This window comes from Panthera pardus, unplaced genomic scaffold (assembly GCF_024362965.1).
Source record: "Panthera pardus isolate Hobbes unplaced genomic scaffold, ASM2436296v1 HiC_scaffold_17, whole genome shotgun sequence".
NCBI classification, from domain to species: domain Eukaryota; kingdom Metazoa; phylum Chordata; class Mammalia; order Carnivora; family Felidae; genus Panthera; species Panthera pardus.
Window position 1 is genome coordinate 17,195,564 of NW_026526732.1, and position 22,613 is coordinate 17,218,176.

The 22,613-nt window shown below is 39.4% G+C and overlaps 1 protein-coding gene across 1 annotated transcript in view; it reads left to right on the forward strand.

The window, feature by feature from the left end:
• Positions 1–21,980, forward strand: part of KATNA1 (katanin catalytic subunit A1) — a 42,108-nt gene extending 20,128 nt beyond the window's left edge. Inside the window, exons 4-11 of the mRNA XM_019425015.2 lie at positions 2,117–2,297; positions 12,269–12,390; positions 13,555–13,660; positions 14,485–14,643; positions 19,153–19,279; positions 19,800–19,934; positions 20,248–20,374; positions 21,622–21,980. Of these exons, the coding sequence (XP_019280560.2) occupies positions 2,117–2,297; positions 12,269–12,390; positions 13,555–13,660; positions 14,485–14,643; positions 19,153–19,279; positions 19,800–19,934; positions 20,248–20,374; positions 21,622–21,820 (1,156 nt within the window). The 3' untranslated portion in view covers positions 21,821–21,980. The remainder of the gene's footprint in view (positions 1–2,116; positions 2,298–12,268; positions 12,391–13,554; positions 13,661–14,484; positions 14,644–19,152; positions 19,280–19,799; positions 19,935–20,247; positions 20,375–21,621) is intronic.
• Positions 21,981–22,613: the final 633 nt, after the last annotated feature.

Sequence of the window (22,613 nt, forward strand, 5' to 3'; positions counted from 1 at the left end):
AATAGTTCAGTAAATTGTATTTTGGATGAAAGAATAGCTAGCAGTAAGAAGTGGATAAAATGTGGTACACTTTATACGTAATTGCCATCTAGTCATTAAAAGCCATTTATGAGGTGATGATACAGGAAATGCCTTATGATATGAGGAGAGAAAATATGAGTGCATGTGTGTACATTGGTTCCTATTTTGTTTAAATAAAAGGCAACTATAAGAAGGTAAACTAATATGTTAAGTGGCTAACTTTGAATAATGGGGTTACAGGTGACCTTTATTCTTTATAGTTGATTATATCTCAGTTTTCTGTTTTATGTTATTTTTCTAGTAAGGGAGAAATAAATATATGTTTTAAAGAAATATCTCCACTTGGCCATCCAGGTGTCTAAATCCAAAATTGAACCCCCATCATTCCTTCCACGTTGGTTTGGCGTTTTTATCCTGTCAAATCCTCATTCTCAATTTTCCATGTCTAGGAGTATCCAAGTACATCTCTTGGACTCTTCTTGCTTACTGCCTTAAGCTAGGCCCTCGCCTCACGCCTCAATAACACTTCTAACCTGCCCATATCTCCCTGCTTTCTGTTTCCTTTATCAGCGTATCTTATACAGCACTAGACTTGTCGTTCTAAAACCTTATCAGCAGCATTTAGCTAAGAGCCAAGCCTCTTGACCTGGTATTCAGATTTGCTACTTACTGAACCACCTTCTCTGTTCTCATCTCTGAATGCTCACCATTGTTTTTATGGTTAGTGTCTTTAGAATCCTTTACCTAGATTATGCTCATTTAAAAAAAAAAATTTTAACGTTTTATTTATTTTTGAGACAGAGAGAGACAGAGCATGAGTAGGGGAGGGGTAGAGAGAGAGGGAGACACAGAATCCGAAACAGGCTCCAGGCTCTGAGCTGTCAGCACAGAGCCCGATGTGGGACTCAAACTCACAAACCGCAAGATCATGACCTGAGCCAAAGTCTGATGCTTTACTGTCTGAGCCACCCAGGCACCCTGCTTATGCTCATTTTGATATCTTTCCTTTTCTACACTGATTTTCTTATCTGCATTTATACCCTTGTGTTTAGTTCATCTCCTGTGTTTCCAGGCCCAGTTTATTTTCGGTCTTCTTGAGGTCATTGATAGCACTAGATCTCTTTTACACTTTCTGGTATGCTTGCTTAGCTTTACGCATCTCTTACCTATACTTGAGGTATTTGAGGATCGGCCTCTCTTACCTTTTCTATTGCTCATTTTAATGGCCCCAACCAAGTGTAGGACCCTGAGAAATATTTGAGAGGTATGAATCCTGCCTCAGAAATAAAGGTGACATAAGGCAACGTATGTGAATGTAAAACACTATGCATCAGTTCTCGTAAGTGTCCGTAGCAAAATGGTGAGAAATTTTATTAATTAAAATATAAGAACTATGATATATTCTAAATAAAATAGTGTCAACATAGGGCACACAGGTGGGTGGCTTGGTTGGTTAAGTGTCCAACTCTTGATTTCGGCTCAGGTCATGATCTCACAGTTTGTGGGATGGAGCCCTCTATCGGGCTCTGCGCTGACAGTGCAGAGCCTGTTTGGGATTCTGTCTGTCTGTCTGTCTCTCTCTCTCTCTCTCTCTCTCTCTCTGCCCCTCCCCCAACTTGTACTTGTGCACACATGCACTTGCTCGTGCTCTATCTCTGGGAAAAAAATAGTGTCAACTTGCACATGTACCAGTGGATAAATGTGAATTCTGTACCTGCTGTGTTCGGTTCTTTTTATAAAACTCTTCATTGATTGCTGTCTTGTCAGTTTCCAAAGAATCAGACTAATTTTTCATTAGTATATCAGTACTTGATGTACACTAGTTATTTCCTCTCAAAGGAGAGGTGATGATCACTTCTGTTATTTTTACCATATAACCGTACTGCAGTCTGTTCTTCTCATTAAATCTGTGCCAGATTTATACGTTAAATCTTAGATTTCAGTGACTTAAATTTATTCAGTCCTGTCTTGTATTCCGTTATTGCCTTGGTTTCGTTAGTTCATAAACTTTAACTTACACATGATAATGTGTCCATGTATATTTGGACTACCTCCAGGAGTTCATTATGATTTTCATAATCTTGCATCTAATTAGGCCCTCGCCAGGACCTAGAAAACGCCAGTCTCCTCAGTACGGTGACCCTAAACCACACGGTAATCGACCAAATACAACTGCCAGAGTTCACCGTTCATCTGCACACAGTCTGCACAACGACAGAGGGAAAGCTGTTCGTTGTCGGGAAAAGAAAGAGCAAAGTAAAGGAAGAGAGGAAAAGGTAACTGTTACTGATTTTCATAAATTAAATATTTATTAACTTAAAAATGAAGACACTATAAATTTTGATAATTGTTAGTGGTTGAAACCACCAGACTGTATAACAAAACCTTAGTCATATTCCACCTAGGATTTTTCCTACTCACTATTAAACAGATATTTTTGGGTATTTGTTGTATCTTTATATCTTGATATAATTTAAGACTTGCAAACAAGTTGCAAGCATGGTGTAAGGAATTTCCATATATTCTTTACCCAATTTTAGCAAATATTTTGCCCCTTTTGCTTTATCATCTACTTTCTATATACTTTTTTTTTTTTCTGAAGCATTACGAGTAAGTTGTAGATATCATGCCCTTTTACCCTTAAATACCTGATAGTGTATTTCCTAAGTACTTGGACGTTCTTTTCCATAAACACTATCTGTTGTCACAAGCCGTATATTTTACATTGATCCATAGACCCTCATAAAATTCAGCCAGTTATCCCAGTAATGGCGTCAAGAGCTCATCTAGCCTCGTGCAGCAAGAGAGCACACGCTGCATTTGGCTGTCCTGTTTCCTTAGTCTCATTGCTGTGAAAATGTTCTCGGCTTGCTCTTTTTGTCCTTGCTGTTTTGGGCCTGGCATTTTTGAAGAGTGCAGGCCAGTTATTTTGTAGAGTGCCTCTCCGTTTGGGCTCTTCTGATGTTTCCTTGTGATTAGATTAAGGCTATACATTTTGGGCAGGAATACCATTGAAGGGAAGTTTTGTTCTTTGCAGTGTATTATGTAAAGAGGTACAGGATGTTTATTTGTCCTGTGACTTGTGGTAAATTGGAGTGCTTTGTTAGGGTGGTGTCTGCCTGGGCTTTCCACTGCGAAGTTGTTCTTTCTCCCTTTATAATAATTTGGGGGGAGATACCTTGAGACCATGTAAATATCCTATTTCTCATCACCATTTCATTTACTTGTTTTAGCATCTAGTGATCCTTGCCTAAATCAATTATTCCTATGACAGTTGAAAAATCATGGTTTTCTAATACAGCAAAACCTTGGTTTGCAAGCATAATTTGTTCTGGAAACATACTTGTAATCCAAAGCACTTGTATATATCAAAGCAAATTTCCCCATAAGAAATGATGGAAACTCAGATGATTCGTTCCAAAACCCAAAAATATTCATATAAAAATGATTACAGTACTCTCATATAATACAAAATAATAAAATACAATATATAAAGAAGAATAAATAAATTAACCTGCACTTAGCTTTGAAAACCTTCGTGGCTGGTGTGAGGGAGATGAGACAGAGGAGGGTTATTGTGTAGGATGACTTTGACTATCACTAACGGAATCACTGCTGTCTGTTAGCTCAATAGAATCTTTTTCTGCACGGAGGCCATTGTATATGCTTGCACGGATGTTGACTACAGTACTATATTAATAAACTCTTGTCATATACTGTATTTAACATAACTGGAACTAAGGCAGGAGAAGAAAGGGTCTATATCTCAGGCAGCCTGACCTAGAAGGAAGCAAAACATTCCTAAGCTTACTCTCGTATGAAAAAGCAAAGACTGTCCACAGGTGCTTTGAAGTGACAAAGATATACTAGTGCCAGTTGTGGGCACCTTCCAGCATTCTGAAAAATCACTGATTTCTGCCAAACACCGCGGCCTGAGACCAGGGATCCGAGCATGGGAGACTATCACCCACAATTCCGCAGAGAGAGAGAGGGAGAGAGAGAGGAACCATCGGCTCACTTGTGATCTTGTGATGTTCAGCATCACATACTACTTGTGGTGCAAGACATAACTCGTGTATCAAGTTAAAATTTATTAGAGATGTTTGCTCATCTTGTGGCACTAGCAAAACAAGTTACTCGCAATCCAAGGGTTTACTGTAATTAGATGCTGAATGGTGGTAGTAGCTAGTGACTAAAAAGAACAGACTTCTGGGTGGCTGCGTGCCTCAGTTGGTTGCGTGTCTGATTTCCGTTCTGGTCATGATCTCGGTTTTGTGAGTTCAAGCCCCATCTTGAGCTCTGCGCTGGCCCTGCGGACCCTGCTTGGGATTCTCTCTCTCCGTTTCCCCTGCTTGCAGTCTCTCTGTCTCAAAATAAATAAATAAACTTAAAAAAATAAATAGAACAAACTTCTTAGAAGAAGAGGATGATGGTAGTCAGAAAACTTCATGGAATAAAACCATTAAGCCATAAAAGGTGAATAGACTTTTATCCTATTTAAAATCTTTTATTACATATTCATTTTAGAAAATCAGAAAATAGAATAAGTAAAAACCCCTCAAACTCACATTCCTACTCTTCCTGAGATCTGTTAATCCCATGGAATATCCTTTTCCATATACATTACTTTTTTTTTTTTTTTGCCAAAAGTGGAATCATAAAGTAATCTGTTCTTTTCAGCAGTCAGTATATTCTGACAATCTTTCTATATTGAGCTGGTCTGTTCTAAATAGTAGCTGTACAAATGACTAGAGGAAAGGAAATACAAGCACAGACACGTGGTCTTTAGTGCATTTTCTTTTAAATTTTTAAAAAAATGTTTATTTTTGAGAGGTGGGGGAGGGACGGAGAGAGAGGGAGACACAGAGTCCAAAGCAGGCTCCAGGCCCCAAGCTCTTAGCACAGAACCTGACTTGGGGCTTGAACCCATGGACTGTGAGTGAGCTTGTGACCTGAGCTGAAGTTGTACACTTAACCAACTGAGCCACCCAGGCGCCCCACAGTGTTTCTCTTCAGGTCTTTTGCCTGTTGTCAAAATGGGTTGTCCTTCTACCATTGGGGTTTGAGAGTTCTTTATTATTTTTTTTTTAATTTTTTTTTTTAAATTTTTTTTTAAACGTTTTATTTATTTTTGAGACAGAGAGAGACAGAGCATGAACGGGGGAGGGGCAGAGAGAGAGGGAGACACAGAATCTGAAGCAGGCTCCAGGCTCTGAGCCATCAGCCCAGAGCCTGACGCGGGTCTCGAACTCACGGACCGCGAGATCGTGACCTGAGCTGAAGTCGGACGCTTAACCGACTGAGCCACCCAGGCGCCCCGAGAGTTCTTTATTATTATTTTATTATTTTTAATTTACATCCAAATTAGCATATAATGGTTTCAGGAGTAGAATCCAGTGGTTCATCCCCTACATAGAACACCCAGTGCTCATCCTAGCAGGTGCCCTCCTTAATGCCCTTTGCCCATTTGATCCATCCCCCCACCCACACGCCCTCCAGCAACCCTGAGTTTGTTCTCTATTTTTAAGAGTCTCTTATGTTTTGTCCCCTCCCCCCCGTTTTTATATTATTTTTGCTTCCCTTCCCTTATGTTCATCTGTTTTGTGTCTTAAATTCCACATATGAGTGAAGTCATATGATATTTGTCTTTCTCTGACTAATTTGGCTTAGGATAATATACTCTAATTTTATTCTTGGTGTTGCAAATGGCAGGTTTTCATTCTTTTTGATTGCTGACTAATACTCCATTGTATATATATACCACATCTTCTGTATCCATTCATCTGTCGCTGGACATTTGGGCTCTTTCCATACTTTGGCTATTGTCGATAGCGCTGCTATAAACATTGGGGTGCATGTGCCCTTTCAAAACAGTGTACCTGTATCCCTTGGATAAATACCTAGTAGTGCAATTGCTGGGTCGTAGGGTAGTTCTATTTTTAATTTTTTGAGGAACCTCCATACTGTTTTCTAGAGTGGCTGCACCAGTTTGCATTCCCACCAGCAGTGCAAAAGAGATCCTCTTTCTCCGCATCCTTGCCAACATCTGTTGTTGCCTGAGTTGTTAATGTCCGCCATTCTGACAGGTGTGAGGTGGTATCTCATTGTGGTTTTGATTTGTATTTCCTTGATGATGAGTGATGTTAAGCATTTTTTCATGTGTCAGTTGGCCATCTGGATGCCTTCGTTGGAAAAGTGTCATGTCTTTTGCCCATTTCTTCACTGGATTATTTGTTTTTTGGATGTTCGTTAAGTTCTTTATAGATTTTGGATACTAACCCTTTATCTAATATGTCATTTGCAAATATCTTCTCCCATATTGGTTGCCTTTTAGTTTTGCTGTGAGAGTCCCTCATATATTCTGGGTGCTAGCCCTTTGTTAGATACGTGTTCTGCAACTATTTTCTTTCAGTGTGAAACTTGTCTGTTTGTTGTTTTAAATGGATCTTTTACAAGGCAAAATATTTTAATTTTGGTGAAGTCCAGTATTCCAATTTATAAATTGTACTTCTGGTATTGAGTTTTTAACTCTTTGCCTAGCTCTAGATCCTAAAGATTTTCTATTCTTTTCCTAAAAGTTTTATAAATTTATGTTTTACATTTAAACTCATGATCTGTTGTGAGTTGATTTTTGTGTGAGGCTTAGGTTGAGGTTCAGTTATTATACATGTGCAATTTCTCCAGCACCATTTGTTGGAAAGGCTATATTTTACCGAATTGCTTTTATACCTTTTTTTTAAAAATGAGTTAGGCATATTTGTGTGCCTTTGTGTTTCACTGATACATGTATCTGCCTCTCAACCAGTACTGCCCAGTCTTGGTTACTAGAGCTGTCTAATAAGTCTTCAAATTGGGTAGACTGATTCATCCCATTTCATTCTTTCTTTTCAAAATTGTTTTAGCTATTCTCGTTCCTTTCTTTTTCCGTATAAATTTTAGAATCTTGTCTTTTTTTTTTAATTTTATTTTTTATTTTTAAAAATTTATATCCAAATTAGTTAGCATATAGTGAAACACTGATTTCAGGAGTGGATTCCTTAGTGCCCCTTACCCATTTAGCCCATCCCCCCTCCTACAATCCCTCCTGTAACCCTCAGTTCTCCATATTTGAGTCTCTTCTGTTTTGTCCCCCTCCCTGTTTTTATATTATTTTTGTTTCCCTTCCCTTATGTTCATCTGTTTTGTCTCTTAAAGTCCTCATATGAATGAAGTCATATGATTTTTGTCTTTCTCTGACAATTTCACTTAGCATAATAGCCTCCAGTTCCATCCACGTAGTTGCAAATGGCAAGATTTCATTCTTTTTGATTGCCGAGTAATACTCCATTGTATATATATATATATACCACATCTTCTTTATCCACTCATCCATTGATGGACATTTGGGCTCTTTCCATACTTTGGCTGTTGCTGATAGTGCTGCTATAAACATGGGGGTGCATGTGTCCCTTCGAAACAGCACACCTGTATCCCGTGGGTAAATGCCTAGCAGTGCAACTCCTGGGTCGTAGGGTAGTTCTATTAGTTTTTTGAGGAACCTCCATACTGTTTTCCAGAGTAGCTGCACCAGCTTGCATTCCCATAGAATCAGCTTTTCTACCTCTACAAAGAATCTTGCTGAGGTTTTGATTCATGAGGTTTTGAATCATGTTAAATCTGTATATCAGTTTGTGGAAAGTTGACTTCTTTATTATATCAAGTCTTCCAGTTCATGAACATGTTATTTATCTACTTTTATTTAGAGTTTTTATTTCTTTCATCAGCATTGTATAGTTTCAGAATACAAGTCTTGCAGATGTCCTGTTAGATTTTACATTTGTTTCACTTTTTTTAAGTGATTGTAAGTGGCATTGTATTTCTAATTTCAGTGTCTACCTATTCGTTGCTAGTACTGTATATGGAAACAGAATTGACTTTCCAAAAAAATATATATATTAATGGTGGTTTTAATATAATGCAACATAGGGGTGCCTGGGTGGCTCAGTTGGTTCATCATTTGTGGGTTCAAGCCCCCCATCAGGCTCTGTGCTGACAGCTCAGAGTCTGGAATCCACTTCAGATTCTGTGTCTCCCTCTCTTTCTGCCCCTCCCCTGCTTACACTCTGCGTGTGTGTGTGTGTGTGTGTGTGTGTGTGTGTGTGTCTCAAAAATAAATCTAAACATTTAAAAACAATTTTTAAAAATATGATGTAACATAAAGTTTACCATTTTAGCGTATTTATACACACACACACACACACACACACACACACACACACACACATATATATATATATTTTTTTTTTTTTTTGAGAGAGCGAGAGCTGGGGAGGAGCAGAGGGAGAGAATCTTAAGCAGGCTCCACACTTAGCATGGAGACTGACATGGGGCTCAATCTCATAACCCTGAGATCATGACCTGAGCCAAAATCAAGAGGCGGACCCTTAACTGACTAAGCCACCCAGGCTCCCCCCATTTTAACCATTTTTAAGTGTGCAGTTTAGTGAAGTTAAGTACATTTATATTGTTGTACCATCACCACCATCCATCACGGAACATTTTCAATTTTGCAAAACTGAAACGCTACCCATTAAATAAATAAATAGCTCCCTGAAAAGGAAAACTCTGTCTTCTGCCTACTCCCTGCTCACAGAACACTTCTGAATTCCAAGTGTGTAGGGTTCCCCACACCAACCAACTTGCCAACACCAGCTGCATATCCTACAACTTAAGTTTGACACTTCTCTACCTGGAGTTAGCATCGGATCTCCCAGGTAAGGGCTCAGTCCCACAAGATTGCTTCCACATCAGTACGACTTGCAAGTCAGGATGTCCCCTGTGTTTCTGATCAACTGGTATAAATCAGAGGCTACCATGACTCCCTCCTTGGTTCAGTAATTTGCCAGAGCAGCTGACTGAACTCAGGAATAACAGTTTATACCGGGCTACCAGTTTATTACAAAGGATACAACTCAGGTACAGCCAGATGGAAGAGTAGCATAGGGCAAGGTATATGGGAGCTTCTGTGCCTTCTCCAGGCATGCCACGTTCCTAGCACCTTCACGTGTTCACAAACTGGAAGGTCTCCGAACCACATCCTTCTGGGTTATTATGGAGACTTCATTATGTGGTCATGATTGATTAAATCATTGGCTATCGGTGATTAATTGAACCTTCAGCCCCCTCCCCTTGCCAGAGGTTGGTGGGGTGGGGCCGAAGTTCCAACACTTTGATCACCTGTTTGGTTCCCTTGGCAACAGCCCTATCCTGTGGTTATCTAGGGGCTTTCCAAAACTTAAGGTGTTAGCATAAGCTCAGGCATGGTTCAGAGGGGCCTGTTAAGAATAACAAAGGACACCTCTTCATCTTTACTGCTCTGGAGCAATTTTAGGAGCTGGGAACAAAAACTAAATATTATAGCAAAAGATCTTCCCATAGTTCTTATCACTTAAGAAACTACTAGCGTTGTAGGAGCTGTGTGCCAGGAATGGGAGTTAGACTGAATATATACTTACTACAAATCATAGTATCACACTCCCTTTTCCTCCCTTCCTCAGCCCCTGGCAACCATTATTTTACTTTCTGTCTCTATGAATTTGATTGCTTTAAGTACCTCATATGAGTAGAATTGTACAGTATTTGCCTCTTCTTTTAGCTTATTCTACTTAGTATAAGGTCTGTCAGAATTTCACCAACTCCATTGGTTTTTATCCAGTCATCCATCGATGGACACTAGGTTGCTTCCACCTTTTAGCTATTGTGAATAATGCTTCCATGTCATTGGTGTATAAAAATCTCTTCGAGACCCTGTTTTCAAGTCTTTTGGAGATATATGGATATATATATCCATCTAGAAATGGAATTGAGTCATGTATAATTCTGTTTTTAATTTTTCAAGGCATCACCAAACTTCCACAGTGGTTGCACCATTTTTACATCTCCATCAATAATGCACATAGGTTCCAATTTCTCCACATTTTTGCCAACACTTGTTATTTTCTGTGTTTTTTGCTTTTACAAATTTTTATAATAGCCATCATGATGGTATGAACTGGTATCTCATTGAGGTTTTGATTTGCATTTCTCTAGTGATAAAATTGACTTTTGTATATTTGTCTTGTGTCCTGCCACCTTGCTGAAGTCATTTATTAATTTTAGGAGAATTTTTGTAGCATCCTTACCATTTTCTGAGTAGACATCATGTCATTTGCAAATAGAACATTTTTGTTTCTTTCTTTTGGATTTAGATGCTTTTATTCCTTTTCTTGCTCTGTTACTTTGGCTGAAACTTTTAGCGCTATGTTGAACAAGTGTGATGAAAGTGGACATGCTAGCTTGTTTTCAGTTTTAGGGGGAGGCCATTCAGTGTTTCTTTATTAAATAAAACATTAATGCTAGGTTTGTTGTGTATGCTCCTTACCATGTTGAAGAAGTTCCTCTTTAATCCTGTTTTTCTGAGAGTTTTTATTCTAGATGGATGTTGAGTTATGCCAGATGCTTTTTTAGCATCTATTGTATGATGCTATAGTTTTTCTTCTTTAGTGTGTTAATATATAGATTAACATGTGTGTGTGTGTGTGTGTGTGTGTGTGTACTATGTATTGAACTAGCCTTGCATCTCTGGAATAAACATCAGTTGGTTATAGTATACAATTCTTTTTTCTTGCTGGATTCTTTCTTTTTTGTTTAATTTTTTTTTAATGTTTTTATTTATTTTTGAAACAGAGAGAGACAGAGCATGAGCAGGGGAGGGGCAGAGAGAGAGGGAGACACAGAATCCAAAGCAGGCTCCAGGCTCTGAGCTGTCAGGACAGAGCCCGATGCGGGGCTCAAAGTCACAAACTGTGAGATCATGACTGAGCTGAAGTCAGACGCTTAACCGACTGAGCCACCCAGGCACCCTTATTTATTTTTTTTAATTTAATTTTTTTTTTTAGTAATCTTTACGCCCAGTGTGGGGCTTAAACTCACAACCCTAAGATCAAGGGTTGCATGCTCTTCTGACCAAACTAGCCAGGTGCCCCGACCTTCTCTTTTAAATGCACAATACCTTCCTTGAATTTTTTAGGTTAGTATCAGATATTGAATATGTATATTGTGAGACATACTTTTTTTACCATCTAGTGTAAGACTTTTGAATATTATAAATATTGGCTAAGTGGATACATTAATACTTTTAGATCCCACCACTAAGAAATCATGTTACGGGCTAACCAATGTTGATGAGACAGGGTAGGAATTCTGGTACAAGGCCAAGTAAATATTTACCATAGTTCAGAGCTTCGTACATTTCCTTGCCTTATATAAAATTCGAGTATCTCTAATTTTTTACAGCACCTCATAGGACAAAGAGAATACCCATCCATTAGTGAAGAAGTTAGGTTCAGACCACTTTGCCATGTCCTAACAGCACATGTTGGACACAGCTCAGTTTCTCAGACTTTGGAGGCAGAGTAGACATTTCACTGTCGTTCCTCTTTTACCTTGATTTTCCCACTATTCCTTTTATCACAGAAACTGCCAGAAACGCAGCTTCACAAAAATGTGGCGTTATTGAAAGGAATGTAGTAGTTTTAATGTGGAAACAGAACTACCTGGAACTGGTAGTTCACCCAGTGTTCAACAGATTCTGCTGGGTTTCCCTCCAAAATGCAAAATATCCTGCAGTGCTCTGTGAGTTTGCCATTGTGCCCTGCAGTACTTCCGTACATGGCTTACGAGCTGTGACCCTAAGGACTGTGGGCACAGAGCACAGGAGGGGATCCCACCTAGGGATGGAGGTGTTTCTTGGAGTGGGATGGGAACTGTGGAAAGGGATGTTTTACGAGCATTGGTGGGGGCCAAGTAGGTGGTTAAGAGTGAGCTGTAATCTTAGCTGCAGAAACCGTCTGCCTTTAACCTTATGTCCTCTAAAGCTCTGAGATAAATGTCACACATATCTGATATTCGCTAGTAACCACGGTTCATCTCAGTATTGATTTCTTGATTCTTGCCAGTTCGTATACATAATATTTTTGTTTCACTTGAGCACTTTTGTCATACTTTTTATGTAAAAGTAAAAGTTGAATATGAAACTCTGATAACTCTGATGTTGGTGTAGAAGGATGACTTAATAGTCTTTGATTCTCTCCTTATTACTTGTACTATTATGTTAGCTCTTTAAAAAAATATCACTGGAGTCCAGTCTTTGTGTCTGACTCACAGAAACAAAATATAATTGTTGAGGCAATCAGAAGCTCCTGTTTTTTTTTTTTTTCTCCCAATGTAGAACAAATCACCTGCTGCAGTTACAGAACCAGAGACAAGTAAATTTGATAGTACTGGATATGATAAGGACTTAGTAGAAGCTTTGGAAAGAGATATAATTTCTCAGAATCCCAATGTTCGATGGTAAGTTATATCACAACAAGATAATGGGATAATGCTTTTAGGAAAAGAAAATGGAACCAGTGTGGGCATGCGCTGAAGATTAGTCCTTGGGGATGGACCCAGAGTACATGTAGTGTGAACCCAACACTTGGTTCAGGCTGTATCAAGTGTCTGTCTGAAACGATTTGATTTGATTTGATTATAACAAATGATAAATAAGTTTATATTAAACAAGAAAATCTTCCGTACAGAATGGGAAGAAGAATCCCAGAAATTTCCATCTTCTTTTTGGGACATCCTCCAGTGGTGAAATGGCAATGACTCTTATTGCATGTGTGTTGCTTGTTTTGGTTTTTACATAAGCTCTGTGCCCAAGTAGGGCTTGAACTTAACGACCCCGAGATCAAGAGTCTCGTGTTCTACGGACTGAGCCTTCCAGGAGCCCCATGTTGCTTGTTACCTGTGGGTTTATCCCATGGGTGTTTCTTTTATTTTCTCTGATTTCTAGTAATGGCTCTGAACTTATTTAATATTACATTGAATCAAAGAAGTATCATTGATGCACTGAGTTCTAAAAGCTCCCTTAATGATTTTTAGGGATGGCTTTGGGGATGTTTTACAAATGTTTTTTGGTATTTGAGATTTATACAGTGAGCATTTATTTTCATGGAAATGCCACGTGTAGCAGCAGTAGAGTTTTCTAGTGGTTGGAGATGACTTCATGGCGGTCTGTCTGATACTCTTTATCTCTGGGGTCTACCTCTCGGGAGGGTTGGAGGCAAAGCGGCAATATTGCAGCCTGGCTCTACTCTATGCCCTTTTTATTCTTTATGTTTGCTTGTTTGTTTTTAACGGGCTCATTGTTTCTAAGTCACGGAGTTTATGGAATGAGCATCACAAGAGCAGGAATGTAAAATGAGACACCTGATCTAAGATCTAAGTGGGCCCACAGACCTGTGTTCTGCTTCACCGGGTGGACGGACAGTCTTTCCCACCAGGAACTCGAGAGTGAGCTTGTGCTGCAGGTCCGCCGGTCGGTGTGGCGGGCCTCGTCACGGTGTGCTGCGGAGAGGGCGGGCACTGTGGGCGCTGTGAGCCCGTGTGCCTCTAGCAGCTCTCGGGGACGACTACGTAGAGCTAAATGTGGAACATAAGAGCTTGTTGATAAAATCTCTCCTCTTTCAGGGACGATATTGCTGATTTAGTGGAAGCTAAAAAGTTGCTCAAGGAAGCTGTGGTGTTACCCATGTGGATGCCAGAATTCTTTAAGGGCATCAGGAGACCATGGAAAGTAAGTTTGTTATTGTTATGGCACTGACAGCGTGAAGGGCGTGTACATTGCTGTGGAAAACTCATATTTATCTTATTCAGGGAAGTGAGGGGAGAAAGAATAGGTAAGAAAAGCTTTCAATTAGAAGGTATGTCATGCAGAATTTTGTTTAGACCCAAAGCTCTTGCAAGGTTCCCAGAATAAGAAATAGGTACAGTGTGACCTTTGGAAAGTTGATTTCGAGTGAGCTTGTATTAGCCTGTGAACAAGTTGCCTAATGCAGAAACGCTGTTTTATGTCAGATGCTACACTTGTATCCTCTGCTTCTTGCGTTTGTCTTTAAGAGATGGAGACATCTGGATCGAGTAGGTGCTTTTTTTAAAAAGTCATGAGCTCTCTGAAAAGACAGTGAAAAAACCTTTCTTGGATTTGGAAAATGTGCTGATGGCTAACTGCACTTATGAAGAATTCTTGAAATATGAAATGATAAGCAAGCTACAAAGTTCTAGGCCTACTTTGAGTACAGCTGTGTAACAAAAAAACTAATTTGTTCAACCAAAAGACTAGGAGGAAATATGTCCAAGTAATATTGGTATTTGTGTTAGAGTGTGATTATTATAGTATCGATAATATTGATTATATTTTTCTCATTTCTGAGTTCCAGATTTTTACTAATGCAGTTACCTTTTATAATGAGAAAAGTAAATTTGTGCTAAAGTATCCTTTTGTTTATGTTTTATTTGTCTTAATATTATGTATTAGTTGCAAATTCGTAGTAATGGAATTCTTATGAATTAGAACAGTGGCTGGTAAATCTCTCACTTGTGTTCTTGTCTCCGCAACAGGGAGTGTTGATGGTTGGGCCACCCGGCACAGGAAAGACCCTCCTTGCTAAAGCAGTAGCCACGGAATGCAAGACAACATTCTTCAATGTGTCCTCATCCACTCTGACTTCCAAGTACAGAGGAGAGTCCGAGAAGCTTGTCCGTCTTCTGTTCGAAATGGTGAACGTTTGAGCCAACTCTAAAGATTCTTTACCTCTAAAAGGGGAGAAAGTGAGTCGTAACTATCTCCAGTGTGTAGAACAGTGAGGCAAGGTGATGTGCCCAGAGTGGGATTCCCGTGCCTTCGAAGCTAGAATCCTTTAATCACATGAGTAAATCGACTTTTTCCGTGTCTCCTTTCCTCTAGAGGAAGAGCCATCTCTGATGGCTTATGGGCATGCTCACATTATGGGATCTGCATTACTAACCTGCTATAAGAGTTTGAAATTACTCTGTTTTCTAAATCAGTAGGCTTAGGTATAATATGGTAAATGCACTGTCATAACAGTAATGCAGAACGGTGAAAATCAAGTAGTTATGGAACTTAGATCACCTCCAGTCTATTAACTATATAGTAAATACCTTGTGTTTAATGCCCCAGTCTTTGGATTGTTACTTCTTTGCTTGTTAACTTTGAGTTTCTTTTTTCCTTCTTCCACCCCCCACAAATCTGAATATCAGAAGGAATATAATTCAACAAATTCTAGTAGAGTGTTTAGATTGAATTCAACAGCTTTCTAGACTTCAGACTCTAAGCTTCACTGATGATTTCAGTCTTGCCTCATTTAAGAAACTGTGTAGTTTAGGGGTGCCTGGCTGGCTCAGTTGGTTAAGTGTCCAACTTCGGCTCAGGGCATGATCTCGCAGTTCGTGAGTTTGAGCCCCGTGTCGGGCTCTGTGTTGACAGCTCAGAGCCTGGAGCCTGATTCGGATTCTGTGTCTCCCTCTCTCTCCGCCCCACCCCTGCTTGTGCTCTTTCTGTCTGTCTGTCTGTCTGTCTGTCTGTCTCTCTCTCTCAAAAATAACGTTAAAAAAAAAATCATGTAGTTACATGTATTAGAACAGAGTTACACTTATTATAGAGAATGGCTAGCATTCTTAACTCTAAAGGCTCCATCATGGATGAAGTCTTAGATGGCTATGTTAATGACGCTAGATCTTACTTCCTTAGGCTCAGAATAAAAACAAGCAAACGAAAACCCTTATATAATTTCAGGTTATCCGTGTCTTTTTTAAAAAAATGTTTTTAATGTTTATTTTTGAGAGAGCGAGTGAGCATGAGCAGGGGAGGGGTAGGGAGAGGGGGACACACAGAATCTGAAGCAGGCCCCAGGTTCCAAGCTGTCAGCACAGAGGCCTATGCGGGGCTTGAACTCATGGACCACAAGATCATGACCTGGGCCAAAGTCAGATACTCAACCAGCTGAGCCACCCAGGTGCCCCAGGTTATCCATTTTCTGTAAAGTCTTCTGTTTCAATTCCTATTTTGTCCTTCAAGTTCGATAACTTATAAGGCAGGATGCAAATTCTAACAGGTTCTTCTTAATAGCTTATCAATAATTTATGCCACTAGAGGAATCTAGTGGAGAACCTCTTAGATCATTTATTTGTTTCAGGGGAAAGAAAATTATACTGTCAGGATTCCAGAATAACTAGGCTTTTTAAAAATGTAAGCTAAGTAGAGTAAATGGCTAAGTAGGGCATCTTTAGAGCCAGGTGGCCTGGGTTCAGACCCCTCCTCTCTCGCTTTCCGAGCTGGTAACTGTGGGCAGAGTCCTTTCCTGATCCTCAGTTGCTTTATAAAAAGAGGACCATTCATGGGGCGCCTGGGTGGCGCAGTCGGTTAAGCGTCCGACTTCAGCCAGGTCACGATCTCGCGGTCCGTGAGTTCGAGCCCCGCGTCAGGCTCTGGGCTGATGGCTCGGAGCCTGGAGCCTGTTTCCGATTCTGTGTCTCCCTCTCTCTCTGCCCCTCCCCCGTTCATGCTCTGTCTCTCTCTGTCCCAAAAATAAATAAAAAACGTTGAAAAAAAAAAATTAAAAAAAAAAAAAAAAAAAAAAAAAAAGAGGACCATTCGACAGGAATTACTTCTGTGAAACAGGCTCATGCATATAAATTGTTTAATACAGAGCCTGACTCACAAGGGCAAATAGAAATTAGCTGTTCTGTTTAAGAATTATTTGATATATTTTCTAATGGAGGGTTTATATTTGAGAAAACTGACCATTTTCTTCTGTGTGGAAGCCTGTTTCAAAGTATTAATTTACGTTATTTTTTATAGTGAGGTTTATGAAGGTATATCAAACAGCTTATTTTTTACTGGCTTCCCTGGTGTTTACCATCTCTAAATAAATGCCTGCTTATCTGGAATGTGCTGCTTTCAGTTGTCTGCTTAAGTAGGGGCTTAATCTCAAGCCAGTGCCTACAGTTTGGAGCTTCTGCCTTTGCGACTTTTGATTAGAGCTCAGATTTAAAACTAGCTTAGTTGGTTGTTTTTTGTTTTTTTTTTTCTGTTCACCATATGGGCTCTCTTGTAGAGTAAAGTGATACTGCCTCTCATATCTTGTTTTGACTGCTCTATAGAGGACTTGCCTCTCCCTGAGGGCCCAGCCCTGTCCCCAGAAATCTCTCAAAGCAAACATGCCTCAAGGCTTGTATTTTAAATAATGTCACTTAAATATAAGTGTATCCAGGAGTTTTCTCATGACATGGTAACAAACACATACAAAAACTTAATGGTATAATTTTTGTTGCATTGTCAAGAACTTTTCATTTTCAAGTGTCAGAAACCTAATCGAATGAGCTTAAAAGAATAATATACTGGGTCATGTAACTAGGAATTTTTGGAGGTTATGTTTTAGATTTTTAGACCTACCAAGATCTAGCAATTCAGATGTTTTGGGGAATGTCTCTCTGACCTTTGCCTCTATTTTCCTGTGGGTTGGCTTTGATTTGGGGCAGTCCTGAGTGGTGGTGAAGATAGCCATCAGAGCCTTAAGCCTTGTGTTTATTGTCTTTAAGGTAATCCCAGAGGAATTAGCCCTCATCTCTCAGTTCTTCCAGCAGAATTGCAGGGATTAATGTTTGGCCTGTTTTGAGTCACATGCCCGTGCTTCAGTCCATCATTTTGGTTAGAGAATTGGGAGTGATCTGATTGGCCAGGCCTGAATGATGCCCCTGTAACTTCAAAAGAGTTGGCCTCTCTTGAAGTAGTGGAACAAGAACGTAAAAGGATGGTTAATGAATGAAAAGGTGGACTTCTGTTACCAGAAGGGATGCTGTGCAGGCCAAAACATTTGAATCTGTAATATTTTCCATGTCATCCAAAGCCAATTTACATGTGCCTTGTAGCCTCTGCTTTAAGTCAGACCATTCTGCAGACCCTGAATAGTTGGGAAGAATCTACTAGGTTTTTTCTTTGTATGACAACAAGTAGGTTGAAATTTAATTTTTATTAGTGTAGGCTCTGTTGACAGGTGGTTTCTTGATAGAATTTCAATTGAGAATATTTTTTGGATGCTTTTTTTTTTTTTTCTTGTTTTCTCCTCTATTTTTTTTTCCTATTATTTGAAAAGAGTACAAAAATTTTTGTACATACTACCGAAAATCAAATCAGGACACCTTATTAAAAATTATCCAGGGCGCCTGGGTGGCTCAGTCAGTGGAGCGTCTGACTCTTGGTTTCGACTCAGGTCATGATCCCTGAGTTCCTGATTTGAGCCCCACATCAGGCTCTGTGCTGACAGCGTGGGGCCTGCTTGGAATTCTCTCTCCCTCCGCCTCTGCCCTTCCCCCACTCTTATTCTCTCTCCCTCTCTCTCAAAATAAATAAACTTAAAACAAAAAATTAGATTGTCCCTGTGGAGGGAACTGATGACTTAGAATTCAGATTTTCAACTAAAAGAGAAAATGAGATTTAAAAATGTAAGGATTCTCCAAGTGGACAGACTAAAACTGAATCCATACTTTGGAGGCACAGTGCTTCCAAAACAGTGAATTGCCTCTTAGAGGATGCTAGATTATAACTCATGGTCCAAGAGAATTGTAGACCCAGTATAATTGCGTGTTCAAGTCCATAATGTTCACTTGCCATTGCAGACTTTTATTTTTGGAAAAACCTTTGAAAAGTGCTGTTGGTTCACTAAGCCGTGTTTTGAGAAATCTTTGCCATCATTTAGCTTCAAACCCTCCTGTGCATTGATTCTGTAAGTTTGGATACTTCATTTAAAAATGGTTAATAATGAACTTCTTTAGTTACTGTAATAAATGTATTGTCAAATGGAAAATGGCAATTTAATGAGGATTTCTTAGAGGGAATCTATATGATTTTATTTAAGGTAATGGTTGTCCGTAACCAGTTTTTTCTAGAACTTGAGAACACTTACAAATATCTGTAAATGTTTTCCGGCCATTGTCGTCCTTATTGTTGCAGCATACAAGGTAATTCTGTATGTGTATCACTCGTGAGTAGATATATATTGCCAGCTCAAGTACTTAGTGTCACGAAAAAAGCCATGTAAGATTTAAGTGTACGGTAAGCTTATGTTAGACGCGATCTCTTAGCTGTTCCAGGTTATCCTGTCCCCCCAGCATTAGGACGAGACAGATGCGTTGTGGCTCTTCTCCTGATTGCTCTAGATAATTTTTAAATGAAATAAAAACCTGGTGTTACATGGTTTCTTTATTTAGGCTCGATTTTACTCTCCGGCCACCATATTTATCGATGAGATCGATTCCATTTGTAGTCGCAGAGGGACTTCAGAAGAGCACGAGGCAAGCAGGAGGGTGAAAGCAGAGCTGCTGGTTCAGATGGATGGTATGTGTGCGTCTGCGCACGGACTGAGCTCCACTCCTGGTGCTAAGCCACACGCTCCAGACGACCGGAGACGGCTGGCAGTAGGTCCTGGAGGTTGACGGTATACTGGGTACACTGACTGTGGGGACATGCCAGAAATAACGGCGATTCACAGAGCCCTCGTGGGATATGCTCGGATTTCTTATCGTTAGCAATGAAATTGAAATAAATGCAAATAACTTTGCCTCAGGGATACGGATGCTTTGAAAAATTGTAGAAATTGGTATACAGTTAAGCTGAGCTGGTCTTTTGATTAAATCTATTTTGAGGTGTTTTTTTTTCTTTTTTTGCACACTAAAACTTAGTTTTCTTGGGCCCCAAATTCATCTGTGTACCAATTAGCTTAAGAAGTCGTAGGGAGGCTTAACAATTACACTACCTTGTGATTTAGTACCAAATATGAGATGATCTTTAAGTAGTTGAGCTTTAGTTTGTATACTGACTTAGTGTCTTTTTACATTCTCCTCACCCTTTTTCGTAGGTGTTGGGGGTGCTTCTGAAAATGATGACCCTTCCAAGATGGTTATGGTTCTGGCAGCTACTAACTTTCCCTGGGATATCGATGAGGCATTAAGACGACGTCTTGAGAAAAGAATCTATATTCCATTACCATCAGGTATCTTCATTTGAATCTTGTCAGAAAGCTCATGTTAACTGTTAGGTAGTTTTGCTTAGAGATTTTAAAACCTGGTATTAATTGACTTTCCTTTAAGGAGACGCTTGTAGGATGTCTTTGCTTGTATTAATTGGTTTGGCTCTATCTAGAACCTGAAAGCCTCGATGCCAGGAAATTTTAAATAGCGAGGAGTGTCTCTTAAATTTTTAAGCAAATGAGCTCTAAGATTTGGAAAACCAACTTCTTATACAAAGTAGACTTGATTATGTTTATGTTGAAGGCTTAACATTTAAAAATTTGTTTCCATCATTAGCAAAAGGCAGGGAGGAGCTGTTACGAATAAGTCTACGTGAGCTGGAATTGGCTGATGACGTTGACCTTGCAAGTATAGCAGAAAATATGGAAGGTTATTCAGGTGCGGACATTACCAACGTGTGCAGGTATGAATTATTTTGAAAGCATAGGTTTTTGTGGGTATTAACTTCTGTTAGGAAGCGTTTACGCTGAATTAATAAGATAGGTGAAGAATGAAGACCTATATTACAGTTTCTAGTCAGAGACACAAGTTTTGGTATTAAGTTCGTGGTAAGGTGCTGGTAAGAATTTGAGTGTTTTGCATGTCACTGAACAGTGTGGTGCATTTGAAAACTACAAGTTTGAGAATTTGGTATTAGAACAACTGGTGTAATATAGAAAATCAGTAATTCTCGGATTAAAAAAACGTTGCTGTGCCCTTTCCATATACTTTTTTGTAAGAAATAGAACCGTGGAACTGATCGGGCATACTCAAGGAGAGTACGATCTCACTTTCAGTGCAAGTGTCCCGAATAGGATAGGAACGGCAGTGAAAAAGAAACAAATCTCTAATCCAGTTGATTCAAGTAGGTTTTGTCCTGATTTAAGTATTAGTTCATATGTTTATCAGCAAGGTACTCATTGTAAAGTAAGCTCCCCACGCAGGTTGTCGTGAGGATTAGTGAAAACTAATGTGTGTCTGTGAAGCAGCTGTGTTTTATTTTACAGTGTACTTAAAAGGAAAAAATAAATATCTATATATACTTGTTTTTAACGTTTATTAAGGTTATTTACTTTTGAGAGAGAGAGCGTGTGAGAGGTCGGTAGGGGAGGGGCAGAGAGAGAGGAAGACGGAATCCCCAGCAGGACCCTTGGCATAAATGGTGGCTGTTATCCAAGGTGAAACTTGGTGAAAGCAGAGGTCCTTAAATCTGAAGTTTCTTCTTTAAAAACAAAACCATAAAAACCCCAAAAACAAACAAAACTAATACAGAAGGGAAAAGAGAAACACCTTGATTTGATCATTTAGTTTTTCTTACACAGGTAGAAAATATTTTTCAGCTCACAGGTTCTCTCTTGTCTGATGTTTATTTTATCGGCCACTTAGAAAGAAATTCAATTGCTAGCGTCATTGTTAATACCCTTTTACTTTTCCTCGGGCTTCCTGCTCAGGATCATTCATTTAAGCTAATATCCTTATTTTCATCTTGGAAGATTTAACTGCTAAAAAACAACTCAGAACAAGCCTTGTATCTGATACAAGATTCTGTGCAATACTACATATGTCTAGTATGGATAATAACAGAGTAGTAACACATACTGAAAAAGTTTTCTTTCCCCAGGTTTATAGTCAATCAAAATAACACTGTGTGTGTTTTAATTTAAAAACTAGGGATGCATCCTTGATGGCAATGAGAAGGCGTATTGAAGGTTTGACCCCAGAAGAAATCAGAAATCTTTCAAAAGAGGAAATGCACATGCCTACAACTATGGAGGATTTTGAAATGGCTTTAAAAAAAGTATCTAAGTCAGTTTCTGCTGCAGATATCGAAAGATACGAGAAATGGATATTTGAGTTTGGATCATGCTAAATTCTCACATGTAAACTGTGAGAAACCTGCCTTAAGTGTTTGAATAATAATTAAATGTAGTATTTCACTGCACCGAGTGCTATATTTTTTTAAACTTTCATAATGGTAAGATTTTAAAAACGATTCTGAATAAAGGCAGTTTTTTAAAGCTGCAAGCAAATTTGTTTTATTTTAGTATTGCCCCATTTCTCTTTCACTGACCACGTATGTTGCAGCACAAATGTGATTACTTAGCTTGGAAAGCGTCTTTCTACGCACTTCTGTGCACATCGTCTTCTCTTCCCCTGTGCGTCTGCCGTTCCTTCTAAGGAGTAAGACTGGCTGTAGCACCCTGGGTGCCAGTGGATAACTGGAAATTCCCTAACATTTTTACACAAGTGGCCAGTGACGCATGAACCACGCCTAGTGCGCCTTCCTGCTTGCCGTTCCAGTGGTTTCCCTCCTCTTCCTGGGAGAGCTTTAAAGCCCCTTCGTTTTACAATGCACTTAAAAGGAAAAAAATATATATCTATATATACTTGCTTTAATGTATTTTTAAAATTTTTTTATTTGTTTTTGATAGAGACAGAGCACAAGTTGGGGAGGGGCAGAGAGAGAAGGAGACACAGAACCTGAAGCAGGCTCCAGGCTCTGCGCTGTCAGCACAGAGCCCAATGCGGGGCCCGAACTCATAAACCATGAGATCATGACCTGAGCCGAAGTCAGACGCCCAACCTACCGAGCCACCCAGGTGCCCCTTGCTTTTAATGTTTTTAAGTTTATTTACTTTTGAGAGAGAGAGTGTGTGAGAGGG